At 57.9% G+C, this 18,820-nt stretch overlaps 2 protein-coding genes across 3 annotated transcripts in view; one reads left to right on the top strand and one right to left on the bottom strand.

The window, feature by feature from the left end:
* The window catches only part of LOC117646331, a 32,735-nt gene extending 25,496 nt beyond the window's left edge, over positions 1 to 7,239 (bottom strand). The window contains exon 1 of the mRNA XM_034387209.1: positions 7,169 to 7,239. Within this exon, the coding sequence (XP_034243100.1) occupies positions 7,169 to 7,239 (71 nt within the window). The remainder of the gene's footprint in view (positions 1 to 7,168) is intronic.
* Positions 7,240 to 13,847: 6,608 nt separating this feature from the next.
* LOC117645934 (early endosome antigen 1-like) lies at positions 13,848 to 18,770 on the top strand. 2 transcript variants are annotated; one of them, XM_034386501.1, is made up of 15 exons: positions 13,848 to 14,026; positions 14,148 to 14,277; positions 14,450 to 14,528; positions 14,602 to 14,869; positions 14,958 to 15,153; positions 15,244 to 15,398; positions 15,481 to 15,567; positions 15,636 to 15,729; positions 15,829 to 15,870; positions 15,941 to 16,222; positions 16,333 to 16,552; positions 16,670 to 16,766; positions 16,866 to 18,109; positions 18,198 to 18,447; positions 18,522 to 18,770. In XM_034386501.1, exons 1-15 carry the CDS (start codon positions 14,023 to 14,025, stop codon positions 18,590 to 18,592), a joined length of 3,219 nt encoding a protein of 1,072 aa, XP_034242392.1. In that variant the 5' UTR covers positions 13,848 to 14,022; the 3' UTR covers positions 18,593 to 18,770. The 2 variants fall into 2 exon arrangements, with proteins under 2 accessions (XP_034242392.1, XP_034242391.1); XM_034386500.1 differs by having other exon boundaries at positions 18,519 to 18,770.
* Positions 18,771 to 18,820: the final 50 nt, after the last annotated feature.

Genomic DNA, 18,820 nt, shown 5'->3' with positions numbered 1-18,820 from the left:
TTTGAGGGGGGGAGGGGGAAGGAGGTTCACCGCCCCAAAATTTTCGTATGGCCCATCTGTCCTGGTGTGGCATCGTGCGATACAGCCAGTCCAAACCATAAGCGGTCTAGAACCTCATGGAGGAAATAGGGAGAAACGTAAAAAACGCCTGGGATGTAGGCAAATGCCCCTGTGAGATAGGCATGTTGGCGCAATTTGTCTCCCAATTAACCTACCTCCCAGGCGTTTTTTACGTTTCTCCCTATTTCCTCCATGAGGTTCTAGACCGCTTATGGTTTGGACTGGCTGTATCGCACGATGCCACACCAGGACAGATGGGCCATACGAAAATTTTGGGGCGGTGAACCTCCTTCCCCCTCCCCCCCTCAAAAAAGCATTTTAGGCCCTTTGGGCGCTGTGGGCGAGTCGCTCGCGGCGGGGTCGCGACCCCAACCATGCACAGAGGTGCAGTTGGTCAACAGCAACATTCTCTGAAATTTGGAACGAGTTCTGAAAACAGATGGCGCCACTGCAGCGTCTGTAAGGTGCTGGAGGTGGGGGAGTCCCTATACGCGACCAAATGGTTTATCGCGTTGCGCGGTGGGTAAACGTTGTCCGATTGCGCTCAAACTTTGGATTTGTCTACAGGGGACCTGGATGCACTAAAAAATTTACTTACCCGGAAAATCTATTTTTTTTGAAACAGCCTAGGGCTCGCGGGGCGGCGCGGCGCGGGGCGGCGCGGCGCGGGGCGGCGCAGGGTAGGGCGGCTCGGGGCGGCGCAGGGTAGGGCGGCGCAGGGTAGGGCGGCGCAGGGTAGGGCGGCGCAGGGTAGGGCGGCGCAGGGTAGGGCGGCGCAGGGTAGGGCGGCGCGGGTAGGGCGGCGCAGGGTAGGGCGGCGCAGGGTAGGGCGGCGCAGGGTAGGGCGGCGCAGGGTAGGGCGGCGCAGGGTAGGGCGGCGCAGGGTAGGGCGGCGCAGGGTAGGGCGGCGCAGGGTAGGGCGGCGCGGGGTAGGGCGGCGCGGGGTAGGGCGGCGCGGGTAGGGCGGCGCAGGGTAGGGCGGCGCAGGGTAGGGCGGCGCAGGGTAGGGCGGCGCAGGGTAGGGCGGCGCAGGGTAGGGCGGCGCAGGGTAGGGCGGCGCAGGGTAGGGCGGCGCAGGGTAGGGCGGCGCAGGGTAGGGCGGCGCAGGGTAGGGCGGCGCAGGGTAGGGCGGCGCAGGGTAGGGCGGCGCAGGGTAGGGCGGCGCAGGGTAGGGCGGCGCAGGGTAGGGCGGCGCAGGGTAGGGCGGCGCAGGGTAGGGCGGCGCAGGGTAGGGCGGCGCAGGGTAGGGCGGCGCAGGGTAGGGCGGCGCAGGGTAGGGCGGCGCAGGGTAGGGCGGCGCAGGGTAGGGCGGCGCAGGGTAGGGCGGCGCAGGGTAGGGCGGCGCAGGGTAGGGCGGCGCAGGGTAGGGCGGCGCAGGGTAGGGCGGCGCAGGGTAGGGCGGCGCAGGGTAGGGCGGACGGCGCAGGGTAGGGCGGCGCAGGGTAGGGCGGCGCAGGGTAGGGCGGCGCAGGGTAGGGCGGCGCAGGTAGGCGGCGAGGGTAGGGCGGCGCAGGGTAGGGCGGCGCAGGGTAGGGCGGCGCAGGGTAGGGCGGCGCAGGGTAGGGCGGCGCAGGGTAGGGCGGCGCAGGGTAGGGCGGCGCAGGGTAGGGCGGCGCAGGGTAGGGCAGGCGCAGGGTAGGGCGGCGCAGGGTAGGGCGGCGCAGGGTAGGGCGGCGCAGGGTAGGGCGGCGCAGGGTAGGGCGGCGCAGGGTAGGGCGGCGCAGGGTAGGGCGGCGCGGGGCGGCGCGGATAGCGCGCGTGCTGGACCCTGCTGGACAGTGGGCACGCGACGCGCGATTGGGGCCGAGCGAGGGCGCGGTTTGCACCTCTTCCTCTCGCCGCCAGTCCGTCCGTCTGTCAGCCCGTCTGTCTGTCTGTCTGTCTGTCTGTCTGTCTGTCTGTCTGTCTGTCTGTCCGTCCGTCCGTCCGTCCGTCCGTCCGAGAGAGGCTGTCACCCGCCGTCTCCGATGACCAAGTGGCGCGGCGCGAAATAACGAAAGGGACTGGCAGTGACGCGGCGACGGCGGTGCGTCGCGGCGCTTCCGCTTCCTGCATGTAATAATCGTCAAAATAAACTCGCCTGTAACGTCGGCGGAAAGGCGCGAGTGTGCTGGCGAGCTGGAAGTGGCCGAAGTGCCCAGGGGGCAGCACTGCGAGCACTGCGCGGCGCTGTGTCCACTCCACGTCGCGCCGCGGCGCACGCCACCGACAGTGTGTCCGCCGGTCGCCGCGTTCGTTGGTCGAGTTGCGCCACGCGAGACGCGGAACAGCCGTACCTGTCCTGCTGCACCCGTTGCCACACCGCCCTGGCACTTCATGTCCGTCTTCACCGCTTTCTGTGTCGAGTGCTGCTGCAGGGCCTGCCCGGCGGCGCGGGCCGCCCGGCGTCCGTTCTCCCGTGACCCAGGGGGCGCAAAGGGCCTGCCTTCCCTGGACTCTGGACCGGGCCGGGGTCCCTGCCGGCCTGCCCGGCGTAGTCCGGCCCTCGAGAGAAATCGGTCGATCCGCGTCCATTCCACGCTCCGCTCTGCTCCGCGCCTCGCCAAAGTTGCGCACGTGAAGGTCGAGCGCGTTGCCTTCGCGTTTCCGGGAAGCCAGAAGCCGCGCCTTTTCGACTTTGCATCGGTCCTGGGAGAGCTCTTGCGGTGCGCCAACGCCGTCCGCGACCACCGCCACGGCCCGAGCCGCGGGCCCCGAGCGGAGGGCCCAGTTAAAAAGCAGTAACCAATCGGTGGCCGTCATCAGTGCATGACGTCGTGCACACAGCGGAGCCAACTGGCTAACTGGGTCGCGTTGCGCCCCCCGTGAGCGAGAAAAAGGCCCGGCACCGAGGGGGAATCGAACCTGGAACTAGTGCCTGCTTTCGGCCGCCGCGCGAGGATGGCCCGCGGCCTACGGGCAGGGCGTGGCACGGCGTGGCACGGCGCGGCACGGCGCGGCACGGCGCGGCACGGCGTCACCCCTTATATCACTGCGCATGCGCCGGCCTCAGTGAAAGTGAGCAGTTGCAAAAGTCAGTAGAGGCGCCGCGGCGCGCGCAGTCAAAATACTACAACGTCTAATAACACACCTACACACACACCTACACACACACACACTCTTACACGAGGCACAAGCGAGTTACCGGCGGGGGGCGTGTGCCACTCCGAGTACCACGCAGTGTGCTGCCCGGCGCCGCCCCACCGAGTCCTCCAGTGCAGTGGCACAGCGCCACTCTAGTTCGACGCCCCCGACAACCCCGACCCGGCAGCCCATGTTGGGACGAATGGGCCGACAACAACGGCCTTTCAGGAGGCCAGCAGGCCGCCAGCAGCCCGATCTGCATTCGAGGGCTTTCCTCATACGTAACCACACACGCCGCAAGCGTAACGGTAACAGTTGCGCGAGAAAAAAAAGCACGAAAAAACCGCAGTCGCGATCAGCAGAGCGAAAAAGCAACTTTGGGAATCCGTATCACGCTCCGCGCTGATCCTTACGCTTTTAGTTATTTATATTCCGACACCTTTCCAACCGCGGTGTGAAAAAGTCCCAAACACATCTGAATTATTTTCGTTGTATTCATCGTGCTGGCGCCTCGCCCAAGGCGCAGGCGGTGCAGTCCTCAGAGGCCGTCCTCATCGTCACCAAGCACGAGTAGTCAGAGGACAGCCCCTGCTGCCCCTGCGACCGAGCTCAGGCCCCGCTCGGTGCACTCGGTGCTTGGCAGTGTAGGATGTGAGCGCACAGCGCGTACACAGCGCGTCGATGTCGTTGCTGGAGACTGGCGGGGCTGGCTGGGCTGGCGATGGCGTACGTTATTGAGGATTCCATTGGCTGCCCCAGGCCTGCAGTCCTGGCCGAGCCCGTCCGGGCCGCTTGCCGTCACCGCCTTGTTAGCGCCACTGGAATGGACGTGAGGCGGCTGGACCGGCCGGCCAGCTCCTGGAAGCCCTGGACATCGAGGCCCGCGACGTGCCGCGAGCCGCAGCCAGTCCAGCACCGGGACGGAAGTGCGTCCAAGTGCGTTCGCCGTGCCTTCGCCGTGCGGGCCGCGAGCAGGCTCCAGCAGCTTTTAACTAGCATTTCAATGCCTGGCTCCCGGCGGTAGTCGCCGTCCCGGGCGACGTGGGCCACCTCCGTCTCCGTCCCCGAGGTCCGCGAGGACACCGTGACCGCCACCGCCGTGACACTCGACTTTTAGGAGCGTGCTTTTGCTTTTCATGGCGGCGGAAAGGAAAGGCTTGGCTTCGGGACTTCCTCGGCCATGGCTCGGCCTGGCCGCGTCGGGGCAGCAAGGCAGCACCCCCATTGTCTGGCCTGGAGCTGGCCGGACTTGGCGCGGCGTGGCGCGCGGCGATGCCGAGCCGCGGCCCCGCCCCGCCCCGCCCCGCCCCGCCCGCCCCCGCCCCGCCCGCCCCGCCCCCCCGCCCCGCCCCGCCCCGCCCCGCCCGCCCGCCCCGCCCCGCCCCGCCCCGCCCCGCCCCGCCCCGCCCGCCCCGCCAGGCCGCACGCCGATACCTTTCACCACAATAACATTTATAACGGTCCCACTGCGATTACCCAGCGCTGGCGGCGCCGGCCAATCCGTTTCCCGCCTTCTCTCCCCAATGTGACCTCACCGCGGGCACTAGTAGCACGCGTCCACGCCGGCGGCGTTCGGAGTCACCAGTGCGGCGACCAGCACGACGAACTGTTGAAGCGGACGACGCCTTTGGGCCGCTCTCTTCAGCACAACGCTTGCGCGTATGGCGGCATTTGCGGTGGGGACAACGCGAGAGACAACGGGAAATGGATTCCATAGACAGGAGTTGATTGCCGACAAGGGCAAGACGCTGAGACTGCTCGCTCTGCTCGCTCTGCTCCATCGAGAAAGTCCAGCAGGCGACAGGCGACCGCCACGCGGAAGGAAGCAGCGGGAGCGCGCCGCGGTCCAGCCCTCGGTCCAGCCGGCCGCCTGGCTGACACGCTGCTCCAATAAGTTTGATCCGGAAAACGGATCCAAAGCAGAACGCCAACGCCGCCAGGCCGCGCCGCCGCCCCTCCCCGCAAGAGCGTCACTTTCGCTGAGAGGGAGGGGCGGGGAAGCGGGGCAGCGGGGCTGCGGGCGGACAGCTGTTCGTCGTCTGACACTACACTGCAAAGCGCGGCAAAGCGACGGTCGCGGACTCGGCGCCGCCGCACCGCCGGAGAGAGAGAGAGAGAGAGAGAGAGAGAGAGAGAGAGAGAGAGAGAGAGAGAGAGAGAGAGAGAGAGAGAGAGAGAGAGAGAGAGAGGGGCAGAGGGGGTGAGGGGCGAGGCGTGACGGGGCACACGACATGCCCGTTGCGTCATGGGCGTGGCAGGAAAAGGGGGGGGGCGGGGGGCGACCGCGGTCAGCCTCACACGTGAAGCGGTCAGGCGAGCAGGCTATGTAAGGGGCAGCCCAGCCGGCCGGGCCCTTGCTTCGCTTACTTGCCTCTTCGATGAGATCACAAGGCTCGTCACTGGCCGCCCCGCCCCGCCCGCCCGCCCCGCCCCCCCGCCCCGCCCGCCCCGCCCCGCCCCGCCGGCCCAGTCGGATCCGACTTCTGTTTTGAATCATCAGGGAACCGGTTCGGCCCCGCTTCCCGACGCGAGGCGGAGCGTGGCGGGGCGGGGCGTGGCGGGGCGGGGCTGTCAACAGGAAGGATGCGGTAAAAGCTGGAAATGCTATTTTAGGAGGGAGTGGCTCGAAATTACACAAGCGGGCTTTCGGGAATAATCAAGCCGCGGTCTGCCTCTATGTTTCTGTGCTTTGCGGTGCTTCGCGGTGCTTCGCGGTGCTTCGCGGTGCTTCGCCTTCCTCGCACCGTCCTGGCGAAGGGCGCCGACACTCCGCTCCTTTGGCACTGCAGAGTCTTCCGGCGGCGAGGCAGGCGCCTGCGTTTAGCCCATATACCTAGCAGGGGGCGTGGCGGCCGCGGGATCGGCGTTCATAGAGTCCTTAAGTGTTAAGTCCTTGGGTCCTCAAGACACTTAAGGACTCTAGGCGTTCAGACCTTGCAGGACTCGCGATGACCGACTGTGCTGCACCGCGGCTACACCGGGACGGCCAAGACGCGCGCCAAAAGAGTCCCGGACCCCGCAATCTTGGGCTCGGCCCGCTTCGCCTGCTTCGCCTGCTTCGCCCGCGTCGCGCTCGGGCCGTCCAAGGATCCGCCGAGTCAGAGGTGTTGCTGCCCCCAGGCCGCCGGTTTTTTTGGCCGCCTTTGTCGTGAGTGCAATAGGCCGATCGAGGAAAGATACACCGACTTTTGGCGCGCGCCGCCACGGCGCCGCCACCATGCCGCCACGGCGCCGCGCTTGCGTTGGCGTGTCTTCACAGTGTCCACACCAGCCACCGCCATCTCATCTTCCATCCAGATAGCGGTGTCATTTCCAAATCAAGTCGTCTTTCTTTGTCAGGTGACCCTCAGATCCGTTGCAACAATTAAAACAAACCGGCTTCTTTGAAAGTGGACAGAGACTGCGACTTACGCGTTCTCGATCAGATTGTCAGAACTGCGCACGAAGGACGACAGTCGACCAACGATAGGAAGCAACAACGTGACGTCACTCGGCTGCGGCTGAGCCAATGAGACGCCACCAACAAGGGGGAGACTGCGACGCGCGAGGCACACGAGAGCTGCTAAGACGGCCTGTGTTTGGACGAACATGCATCACGGTGGTTGCTGTGTGGTGATTGTCACGCCCCGACGAGCACGCTACACTTGATGACAATCCCCCCCCCGGTCACGTGTCTGGAAGACGTATCCCCCTCTCTCTGCCCCGCGCGTCGCTCGGCCTGCGCGACCGCCTAGCGGAACTATTAAGACTTGTAACCTGTCTTTGTGTTACGTTATGATGACGTGATGCCGCCGCGGCGTGCGGCGCCGTGCCCCTTTTTTGCGGCACATCGCGCTAGAACTGCCTGGCGGCCGCTGGTCGACTGAGACGCGATTTTGGAGCGAAATGACTCGTGCACTCGCGGCTCGGTTCGTCCCAAGCGGAGACTATTCATCATTACCTGAGTCCGCGGTCCGCGGGCGGCAGGGGCAGCGCCGGCAGTGCCCCGCCACCGAGACGGCGTGTTTAATCCAGATTTGCTGCCAACTCCCAGATTCCGACTCACCTGAACCATCGGACCCCCAGGGGCCGCGGGGCGCGCAGGGCGGGCAGGGCGTCACAGCCTCTGCCATTCATTGCAGGGGGTGGGGGGAGGGCGGGGGTGGGCGGGGGCGAAGGGGTGCGGGGGCGACGGGTGGACGATCGCGGCTGGACGCATCGGGGCTCCTGGTCTTTGGTCGTCAACAAGTCCACATGGCGAGGGTGGGCTACCGGAGGCGTCCACGCTGAGGGTCGGAGAGGGGGCGGAGGTGGGCCGGGGGTTGCTGGGGGTTGCTGTGGCGGTCGGGGGTGGTCGGGGGTGGCACTGGGGTGGGCGCTGCGACGGAGTGGCGTTGCTTATCCAGGTTGTTAATCCAAGTCAAGTCCCGGCACTGTCACTGGAAGGCACTTCCCCGCGCGACCCGATCGCTTCGGTGCGGTTCGGCAGCGCACGGCAGTGCACGGCAGCCAGGGGCGGTCCCGACTTCGGCTCGGCTCGGCACCCCACGAGTATCACCCGGCGACTGGGGGCTGCCTGCTTGCTGGGCCGGCTGGCCCGCCAGAGCCAGAGAAAGGCAGGCCCCCGCTGCCCCCGCTGCCCCCTCCACGGGCAGGGCCTGCGCCGCCACCACCGCCGCGCCGCCCCGCTTCTGCTGCAGCAGCAACGAGTTGTTGCTGTCTGCCTGCCTGCCGGGCTGTCCGGCAGTCCCTTCCGAGGCTGCCAGCCCTGGCCGTCCCGCTGGCCCAGGCCTTTACCCCACCAGGCCTTTACCCCGCTTTGCCGCTTACCCCACCAAGGGCCGTGCAGCGTGGCGTGTCTAACCCCACCACCGCTCCACCGCCGCACCGCCACGCCGCACCGCCACGCCGGCCGTCCAGGCGCCCAGTCAGTCTCACTTTCTTTTTCGTGCTTCTTGTCTCTCTCCTTCCTTTCGTCCCCGTCTGAGCTTCCTCCCTGTCCTGCCTGCCTCTGTCCTCCAATCGCATCAAGCCGGAAATTCGAAATGGCGATTGCCCTTCGTTAGCACACATACAGTAACTACTCTCCTAAAGATGCACGTTCATTCCATTTTCCAACAAATATCATTCAGAACCTAATTTGTTGCACGCACACAAGGCCCAACAGCGATGATGATGATGATGATGATGCACAATGCCGGATAGATACAGCAACTGACACTCAAAATTTAATATTTTTCCGCCATATTTATGAGACCTTCAAGACTCCTCACCAACAACCATTCAATGGGTCGTTACGTATACTTACGCCCCAGGGCCCTGCACGCTAAACGGCCCGGCATCCCGGGCAGCCCTCCGGCCGGGCGTCGAGTGTTATTCGGACGTCAACAGCCCGCCCGCCCCGCCCGGCCCCTGCTCCGCGCCGCTTCCTCGGCTGCTTCTGCTTCGCGGTTGCCGCTTGCCGCTGCGCCGCGATCACGTGGACGTGGTGGAGGCGGAACGGATTACGCAGCAATGCCGCGATAATTATGACCGGTATTATCGCACCGCCAACGCCGCGCCGCGCCGCCCGGGCCCAGCAGACTGATTCCGAGAGTCGTTTTCGTCGCTCTGTCTCTCTCGCGCTCATGGCGCGTCCCGTGTCCGTGGGAGAGAGACAGAGCGACGCGCGACGGCGTTATTGTTTGCTCATCGATACCTCGATCGATGCCTCGATTGATGCCTCGATCGATACACTCGTTGGGCTGGCGGGAGAAAGGGGGCGTGCCGCGCGGTCTTGCTTGGTGGACTGATTTCAAAGAGTCGTCTCATCGCCCTGCCCCTCTCGCACTCGTGGGGCGTCCCGTCGGAGTGCGAGAGGGACAGGGCGACCGAAATCGCTTGACTGGCGGGTGGACTACTCAACGGTGGGCGTGCGCCGTGTTGTCGGGGCACGTGGACGAGCGTCGCCACTGATTGGACCGCGCAGGCTCCTGGTGGCCATTGAGACAGCCGTAATAAAGGAACGGGAAAAGGTGGAAATGAAGTTTAGACCCTTTCAGTTATCGCCGTGTGAAGAACAAAGGTAATCAAAAATTCTGGAACCAGCAGCGCGCCATCTAACTGTTCAAAGCTGAATCCTCATTGGTCACAAGCGTAAGTCTGGACGAGGTTCACAACAGTCGCCGCTAGGTGGCGCGCAAGTGGTTCCTGCTTTTTGATTGCTATTGTTTTCACACGGCGACGACTGAAAGGGTCATTGAGTATTGCTGTCACCGATACCCGCAGACAGGAGGGAGCGACTGCACGTCGTGTTCCAAAGAAAGACGACACCGCAGCCACACAAAACTCGCCCGCAGTAACTGACCACCTGCAGGCCTAGGCCCTCCGCGGGCCTTGCCACTCGTTTTATTTTTTGCGCTGTTTGGAAAGCTACATTATTAATCAGGTGTATTCAGTTAACACTCGCATTCAAATTCAACACGATAGCCGCGGCGCTGCCATGACTTGCGTGTGCGCGCACTCCTCACTCGGGTGCCATCCCCTCTCCGCGCCACGGGCCACGCGCTGCCACGCGCTGCCACGCGCTGCCTAGGCCCTAGGCAGAGGGAGGGGGGAGAAATGGCTTTCTCGGCAGCGGGCTGGGCTAGCCAGGGGATGTTCGGCCCCGATGACGCAAGAGTACGCATCTGGAGCGCGGCAGCAGCGCGGCCCTTAGCGCCCTGCACTGCAACTCTGCAACTCTGCAACGCCTCGGGAAGGACGAGTGGGCGGCCTTCCAGGCCTTCCAGGTCCAGGACGCCCAGGGCGCGACAACGGGGAGCCCTGTTCGGGAGCCACGGGGCTGCTCGGGGCTTGGCGGCTGGGTGTCACGGTGACATTGGTCTTGGCGGCCGCGGTGGCCACAGTCACGATGCAGCCCGGCTGGGCCCGGCTGGGCGACGAGACGGATTGCGCCCTCGACACTTCACTTACCTGTCTTACCACACAGCGCGGCCAGGGCGGCCTCTCGTCCACCGGCCTTTCTTTTTGACAGCGACTGGCTAATCGGTCCATGGCAGCCCATGGCAGCGGCGCAGCGGCGGCAGCCTTCTCCGCCCTCCCTGCCCAGCCCGTCCCCGCGGTCCCCGTTCCTGTCGCAGCTCCTCGCCGCGAGCCGCGACACGTTTGTCCGTGGCTCCAGATTCCGAACATCGCTCCCGTCGCTCTGTCTCTCTCGCACTCGTGGGGCGTCCTAGAGGAGGTGCGGGAGAGGCAGGACGACGAAGCGCCGTTCGGAGGCGGCCTGCTGGCGTGCGCGCGCGCCGAGATACGAAACGCGATAGTCCGGCCAGCCAGCCAGCTCGGCGTGCGGCACGAGGCACGCCCGTGATGGTGTAGTATTGCGTGGCCCGCGTGGCGTGGTCACGGCGCGAGGCGTGCGGCGTGCGCGGAGGAGGGGGCGGTGCGCGCGGGTTGCTGCGGGTACAACCGTCTTACTTCCGGACTCGGCTAGACGCCACTAGGCGCCACTAGACGCCACGCACCGCGCCGCCGGCGCCTAGCTTCTCCTCGATGTCTGCGCCCGGCGGCCGCACCTTGGAGTAATACTGCACGCACGCCGCACGCACGCCGGTCGAGGCAGAGCCGCAGAGTGCGGCCCGCGGGGCCTCCGTGAGCCTGCGTGCACTGCGTGGTGCACGGCGTGGTGCACGGCGTGGACGCGGCGCCGGAAGTGGCCCTAACCACCGAGTGCCATGTGGGCCACGCCCCGCGCCGCCCCGCGTCTCGTTACCTGGAACATGACGTGCTGCATGCCCTTCTTCGCGTTCGGCAGCGCACAGAAGCCGCGGCCGACATCACCACTTTCACCGAAAATGAACGCGTGGTCCTGATTTGGGCGGGCTGGAGGTGTTGGTGGCTGCCAGGGCAGTGCCTGCCTTGGCGGCCACCTTCCTCCCTGACTCAAACCGCATTTGCATACGGGCAGGAAGGGCAGGCCTCGCAGCTGACGCCCGGACGCTCTAAAGCGCGCGGCCCGGCCAGCAACGTGGGCATCGGGACAAAAACGAAACGAAATTAGGAAGCTGGCAAGCTGGCAAGCTGGCGGCCGCGCAACGGCTTGGCTCGTCGTTAAAAGTGACGACCCATAAAATAATGTTTCATGGCCGAAGTACGTATGACCCGCACGGGTAATAACTGAGCCGACTGCCCCGTCTTGCTCGTCTCGTTGTTCGGCGTGATCCGGGAATACTGTACGCCTCAACGCCGCGGCTTTCGAATCAAACAATGGCTCGAATCGGTACCTTGGCACGTACGCGCGCACGTACGTCTTTCGATGGCTGCCCACCTAACTGCCTCTTTTTCGTTTCCCTCATTTTATAGAGCCTTGCTGGGTGAAATAAAGAAGGCAGCGTTGCGGTATCGAACCACGGACCTCGCCGTCGTGGGTCCGGTGCTGCAGCGCGCACGGCCACGCGGGCAGCGAGTGCGGGGATGTCGACGAAGGCGCCTGCCGGGGTGCCTTACAGCCTGTCCTCCGGCGCCGCGGTGCTCACGTATTTCATTACTCTGCACTCTACACATGGCAGAGGCAGAGCACACTTCGATGCGGTAATCAAGTAGCAAGCGTGCTGCGATCGGCCCCGGCTCGGCTCTGCTCGGCTCTGCTCGGCGCCCTCTGCTCGGCGCTCTCTGCTCGTCGCTCTCTGCTCGGCGCTCTCTGCTCGTCTGCTCGGCTCTCTGCTCGGCTCTCTGCTCGGCTCTCTGCTCGGCTCTCTGCTCGGCTCTCTGCTCGGCTCTCTGCTCGGCTCTGCTCGGCTCGACCCGAGGGACCCTCTCGGCGTTACTTTCTCTGCGCGAAGCAGCCTCCGCCCTGCTCCGCCCCGCCAACGGCCGACGGTACTGCCGCATAAGGCGGGCGCGAGGCGCGGCGCGGCGCAGGCAGGCGCGGGGCACCGCCAACCGAACCGAACCGCGGTAACTGCCTCTGCGCGGCCCGCCCATACGGCCTTCTGCACCTTCTGCCTTCCCGCGCGGTGCGGGGAAAACGGCGGAACAGCGGGACAAGTTTGCCGGAATCGGCAAACACCCCCGTGCCTGTCCCCGCAGGTCCCCGTCGGTCCCCGTCCCCGTGCGGTCAGTGTGTCAGCGGGTGGGCCGCCCTGCCGCGTGCCGCCTTGGTGCCGCCCTGCCGCCGACACTCCCGGCGCCGCTCGCCGCTCCGCTGCGCGCCGCCTCGAGGACCTCCAAGACCTCCTGCAGCAGGACGCCAGGACGGCGGCGGCGGCGGCTCGGACGGACGGGGGGCCGATCCGACGTGAAAGGATAAAGTTCCGGGTGGCGGTAAATCAAGCACAAGGGACTCAAGGGACGCGCACCCACTCGGAAAGCAAAGAGCACGCCGACCAGGACGCCGACGACGCGGCGGCGCTCCGCCCAGTCTGCATGTCATGAACGTCCTGACCGCGGTGGCCCCCCTCCCCCCTCACTGTGCGACGGCCGGGTGCGCCGCCTCATTGGGAGTCCCTGGGGTGTGTGAGGCGATTACCGTAAGTCTTACTCTCACTGTCACTCGTCCTTGCCGCCCGTTGCCGCCCGGCCAGCGGCCACGGGGAAAGGAGGCGGCACACGTGCACGCACACACACGCACACACACAGGGCGACGACGAGCCACCCAGTAGCCATTCATTTCCGCGTGAAATACCAATAAAATCGGTGTGCCTCTTGGGCAGCCCGGCGTGGCGAGGGTCTCCGGGCCGGACTCCCTGGAAAGCTTGAGTTTTGCGCCGAGCGAAACAACGCTCATCCACAACAAGCACACTGACGGACGTGCGGGCGCGGGCCCTGTTGGACTCTGCCGAGGAAGGCGAAGCTGGACTTGGGCGTCTCTGCTCTCTGTCTGTCGCCTGATTCCGAGGGCCGCCTTCGTCGCTCTGTCTCTCTCGCACCTATACGGGGCGCCCCACGAGTGCGAGAGAGACAGAGCGACGAAGGCGGCCCTCGGAATCAGTCGACTGTCGGTCGAGGAATGCCTCCCTTCATCAAAAAAAGGGACGCCGGTGTATCACATTGACGATCACTCCCTGGCGCGAAACCCATGCGAATAGCAATTTCGTGATCTCTTCGTCATCCTAAAAAAACGAAGATAAGCAGGGAATCCCCCCTTTTTTTGTGCGAATCGTTTGATAAACGACCGTGGTGCCCTTGTTTGAGCGAGCCCGGGAGCCGTGTGTGGGTCAGGGGGCGGGGCTGCACCACGGCTGCATCGGGTGGGCCAGGGAATGTGGGTCAGTAGGGACCGAACTTTAAGATGGTTGAGGGTGGCTCTACCTGCCTCCTGCCTCACCTGGGACTGGCCATGGATCGGCGCGTAGGGGTGTGCGTGTGGGCCTTGCCTGGCCTTGCCGAGTCTTGTGTGTGAGCTGGAGGGTTTGGCAAAACCTGTTAGCGAAGGATGAATGCGATTGAATACTTGGATGAGATAGATGGGTAGTTGGCTGAAAGATAACAGTAGAGCAGAAGCAGGGCAACATAGCGCCTGCTGGTTGGCATCCCATCGTGCACCAGGAACCGGGATGGAGAGGGGGGAGGGAGGGAGGGGGCACTCAACAAAAAAGGCACCGAAAGCTACAGACGGCCGCAAAATTTTCTGTGGACGCGAGGAATTTGAAAAAAGTGTCCTGAATGGAACTCGTCAAGCGGAAGAAAGATGATTTCGCTCCTTCGATTCTTCTGAGGTTGGCACTCATGTCAGTGCTAGTGCTTTTGCTTGCGTACAGTTGGTACCCCTCTCAGTGGTTGTTTGTTATGAAATTTGAATCGGAGTACGGATTTGTTTACTTCGTTGTTTCGTTTCGTTTGACAAGTAATCTCTGTACTTCCCGCTGTGCCTTAACACCTTAACGTACATCTTGTGTCCGTCTTTAAGACATTCACTGATGTAATTTTGCCATTCACACGATGTGTAAGTAAAGCCGTTCTTTCACCGTTCTGTCATCTCTTCTGGAAGAGGTTATAGACTGACTTTGAGTGAAAGGCTTCGAAGTCGTTTGCTAGTCTTTTAACGTTTTCGTATGTGGATTCAGCTGCCTTGCCAGAATGGCTGTGGCCGATGGAGGATGAGGAGGCTGTCCAGGAAGCCGAGCGTCTCATTGAGGAAACTCACAACACACTCCGAAGGATGGAAGCTGGTCTGAAAGACCAGACAATTTCAGGGTATGTGGTTCGATGTGGTTACAATGCCGTGCCACTAGTACATTTATCAATTGTTTTGTTGAATTTCTCTATAGTCTGCTTATTGTGTTGTATTTTGTAAACAAGAACAAGTGCCATAAATCTTTTTCGTGCTAAACCACCTGTCGATTATAATTAGTATTTCAACTTTCAGCCAACATCTATCAGAACAAGCTGAAAAACTTAAATCGGAGGTGAACAAAAAAATGCATGCCTTAGAAAAAGAGCTAATGGTAGGTGTCATGCCAATATTGTTTGAAAAGATTTGGAGAATGGCCTGAGTTAATTTCGATGGTCTTCACACAGAGCATATCAGAGCCAACATCAGTCAACCCACAGTCTCATAAAGAAGGCGTTGCCAAGGAACAACGCAAATTGAAGCCAGCATCAGCTAGAGAGGATGGTCATTGTCGACAGCATACAAATTTAAATGCATCTACTAGTCAATCTAAATCCAACTCCAAACTTAATGACCATTCAGCTGCACAGCAGCGAGCACAAAATATTTCTAATTTACATTCACTGTCCAAACAATGGAAAAATGTTGATCCCAAGTGGAGCTCAAGTACTGCAGGTATGCATCACTTAATTATCATCTTAGCTCCATTTGAATGTTAAGAACTGTATTTAATTAATGACAAACTTTTGAAATATATTTCCAGAGCAGGTTGTTCTAACTGCAAGGGCGAAGGTTCAAGATGCATTAGCTGTCGCACGCAATGTTACAGCGTCTTTGGACCATCATGTGTCAGCGTCGTCTGTTCACAGTAGACCAATGCCAAAGCTTCAGGCAAGGAATATAGGAATTTTTGAAGTTAAGAGTCACTCTGACGGAAAGATAGTTGCTCCAAAACAAAGGTAGGTTACTTTTCTTGACATCACTAAATTCAGACACTTCTTGTTCAATTTGAAAAATAAAATGTAATCTCATTGTGTTTTTATTTTAAGATTGGGACAAACATTACTTCCTTCCATTTCCATCAAACAAGGTCTAGAGAAGCAATCTATTCCTTCAATACAAATACTGCCAGGAGAGAAAACAGCCCTGTCAAATGTTTTTGTTTGCAATATGAAGTATGATGACTATAAAGAGCGAAGTGGAGGTAAAAACAACAAGTAAATTTGTATCTCTGAGTCTTTTTTGTTTGTATTTCTTTAAATCATTTTTTACCCACCCTCTGGCAGATTCTCAAGACAGAAGTGCTCCAAAGGTGCCAAAGAAGTTTTCTGTGGAACATCAAAGTGCCAACACCGCCACCTCTAAAGTTACTGGTATTTATAAAACTTTTTATGCTAGCCTTGTTTATACCTGCTTCAGTTTTTATCGAGCATTTTTTCAGATGAAGAAAGTGCTGTTGTTCAGCTTTCAAGACAATTAGCAGAGGTTGAAGAATTGCGGGAGGTGAATCAAGCTCAAGTAAATCATGTGTTACGGTTTGTATTTCTTTAAGTGAAACCACTTGCTTCTGAACAATAACCAATACCTAATTTACATTTTTCATCTTTATTTTTGTATTATCTTTTCTCTTGCAGTTTCCTTCTGTCTCGTGTCTGCAATTCTACACCTACTGAAAGGTAAATTTAAAAATATTAATCTTTCACGTTATCTCTTCCTTTATTTTAAAAATTGAAATGTTTCTTTTAGAGCAACAAAGTCTCCAACGGACTCTCATAATAAAGTGTGTGACCAGCAAGACAAATCACACACTACGTCGAGCTCTGACAGTAGTCAGTATCCTATCGCATATGACAGCCTATCTCGCTTTCTTGAAACATATAAGAGAGCAGCAGACCAGTCAATGTTGGCTCGCAAGCGTGCTACAGTGCGCAGAAAAAAGGAGGTTGCAAAACATAAGAGAGAAATTGAGAAAGCTCAAACATTTGCTGAGAACCACCTGTTGATTGGACCCTTGAGACAAGGGACCCAGTAAGTATCTTTCTTCTTTCCCAATTTTTGTATTTTTTAAGCTTTGTTCATTCGTATTTGTTTTCCCCAACTCTTTCTCGTGTTCTATTTAATTACTCTCCAAATTTTAGGGTGAAAGAAACAGATTTGAAGCAGTCAAAGCTTGAACCACAAGATTTAATGGAGTCTTACAGCACATCAAGTGGCTCAAATAGGGAGCTTGAATTGCATGAAAATGCAGAAATAAATGCAAACAGCTTGAGAGAACATAGCACTGAAAGCATCCCATCCAAAGAAATGAGAGACTGGAATTCACCTTTACAGAGCTTGAAAAGTAGTAGCAAAGAATCAGTAAGTTTAATATTTTAGTGAAAGATTTCTGGAGAATCCACATGTTTTGCATAAAGTTTTCAAGTCATTATCACTATAAACATAAATATTTTCATTTTTCTTTTTACCTCTTTGCAGGTGTTTTTACCTGTTAAGTCTGTTGGAGGTGTCAGTGCAGAAGACTATGAAGATGATTGGGAAGAGGAGGATAATCTCAACAAATCATCTAATTCAGGTAATAAATGCAACTTCATTAACATTTTTTGTAACAACAGAGGTCAGTGTGGCACTTATTTCTTTAAACCACTGACACCTGTTTTTATGTCTTTGGCAGATGAAGGAGAAAGTTTATCAGACTCCATTTTGCCACCTATCGTTGAAGCAGAAGAATTGGCCTCCTCTGTAACTCATTCAGAAAATCAGAAATATTCTATTGACTCCCCTAAAGTTGAACAGAAGTCCTCCCAGTTCAATACAACCCAAACAACAGCTCTTGAAAAGGAAAAGGCACATCAGGAGGAGGAAAAGAAAGAAATACAGGAAGAACAATCAGTCCCACTTTTTCATACAATGCAGTCCTCACCATCAAATTTGAATGGAGAACTAGGCACTGTTTCTGTGCAAACACAGCAAACTGAGGAAATGCTCAAATGTGGAAATACCCACGATAGACCACAGTATTTATCAAATAGTCGCCCAATGTTGGGAGAGAGACAAGGTGAAGGTTCAGAAACCCCTGGAGCAGAAATAAGCCAAGAGAAGCCTCCTGGTACTAGTTCAGGTAGAAAAATGAAACAACATCAATCCACTCTAAGGAGGAGTCTAGTTGGGCATCATAGTTTATGTAGCAGTAGTTCTGATGCTGAAGTGAATAATGACTCAAGGCCTCCTCGCAGTTCTAGGCGACAGGATTTGAGTTTGAGAGAAGATTTGCAGCTACAAAGTGCTATTCTTCTTAATTGGCAGCTAGAAGAGCGATTGAAAAAAACTAGTAATGAAACTTCGGTCGCTAAAGATCAACCAAATTTACCAATCTTACACACGGATGTCCTTACAGATATAGAAAGACGATGGCAAAGGACACTAGATCAATTAGATCAGAGGCTGAAGATGATTGAGGATAATGAGAGAATTCATCGAATTGCCAATGAAATAAAATTACATTCCAGGCTAGAATGTGCCAGGCCTATTGATCATGGAGGAGAAAAGCATGTATCAATGGAGGAGAAGAATTCAATTACCAATACAAGAAGTAATGCTGAAATGAAAGTTCCAACCAAAGACATAATGGTACAAACAAGTCCAGAGAAGAACAAATTTCATATAGAGGCAAAAGAATTTGAACCGCTATTAACATCTTCTATGGAACTATTAAGTAAGAAGCCGGAACCAATAAATCAAAGGTTTGTCAGTAGCTCTTGGCAGAAATCTTTGCAACCTTCTGGGGATTTGACAGCAGAGCTATTGAAATATAGTAGTATGGGAATATTACCAAGGCAAGGACACAGGGAACGCCAAAATTCAAAATCATCATCATCATCATCTTCCTCATCCCATTTTCAACAGAGCAGTGCTATGGTGCGTATTATTTGATATCTTTCCACATAAACATTTTCAGCTCACAATTCTTAACTGAATCTTCATGTTTCATTCTTTATCTCTTCAGGTGTCTCTTTCTGAAGGTGAATTAAGGAACAGTGCATGTGGCAGCTGCAGCTGCAGCTGCAGTGAAGGAGAATTTTGTGTCTGTGGAGGACGCAAGTTGTGTTCTGAACGAGCTCCACCTGATGGATCTCAAACTTTAAGTGATGGAGAAAATTTTATGAAAGATATAAGCCAGGGAGAAATTCCATCATGTAAAATGAGGCACCTACTCCAAGACACCAGTTTTGGAGAGATAGCTAATCATGTGCAAGGTCGGTGCAACTCTCAACATTTGTGAATGTAATTGCAATGTTAAGCCTATCCTATTTTATCCTATTTCCAGAAGTTCTGTCAGGTGATCCATACATGGCTGAAGAAAGTATTGAAAGTGACGATATTGATTGGGAACTCAAGTGAAGAATTCTCTTTGCACCACCGCAATGTATATACTAATATAATAGTGTTTCTGTATAGTGAGACATTGATGAAAATAATGTTTATTTTTTTTGTTAAAGAAAATATTTAAATTATTGGATTTAGTCAACATGTTGCTGTGCACAGGGTGGCTGAAGCAAATAAAATTAACTAAGAAGTATTTGTGTCTTATTCTAAAAGCTTAAGGGTCATGGAAAGTCCTACACTGAC

The sequence above is a fragment of the Thrips palmi genome, unplaced genomic scaffold, assembly GCF_012932325.1.
Source record: "Thrips palmi isolate BJ-2018 unplaced genomic scaffold, TpBJ-2018v1 HiC_scaffold_19, whole genome shotgun sequence".
Taxonomy (NCBI): domain Eukaryota; kingdom Metazoa; phylum Arthropoda; class Insecta; order Thysanoptera; family Thripidae; genus Thrips; species Thrips palmi.
This window is presented reverse-complemented; position numbering and strand designations above follow the sequence as displayed.

Excerpts from the sequence above, each read along its gene's own strand:
- LOC117645934 (XM_034386500.1), top strand. Across the intron at positions 15,730-15,828 it reads CAAGTAAATCATGTGTTACG|TTTCCTTCTGTCTCGTGTCT; the intron begins GTTTGTATTTCT and ends TTTCTCTTGCAG. Across the intron at positions 18,448-18,518 it reads GATAGCTAATCATGTGCAAG|AAGTTCTGTCAGGTGATCCA; the intron begins GTCGGTGCAACT and ends TCCTATTTCCAG.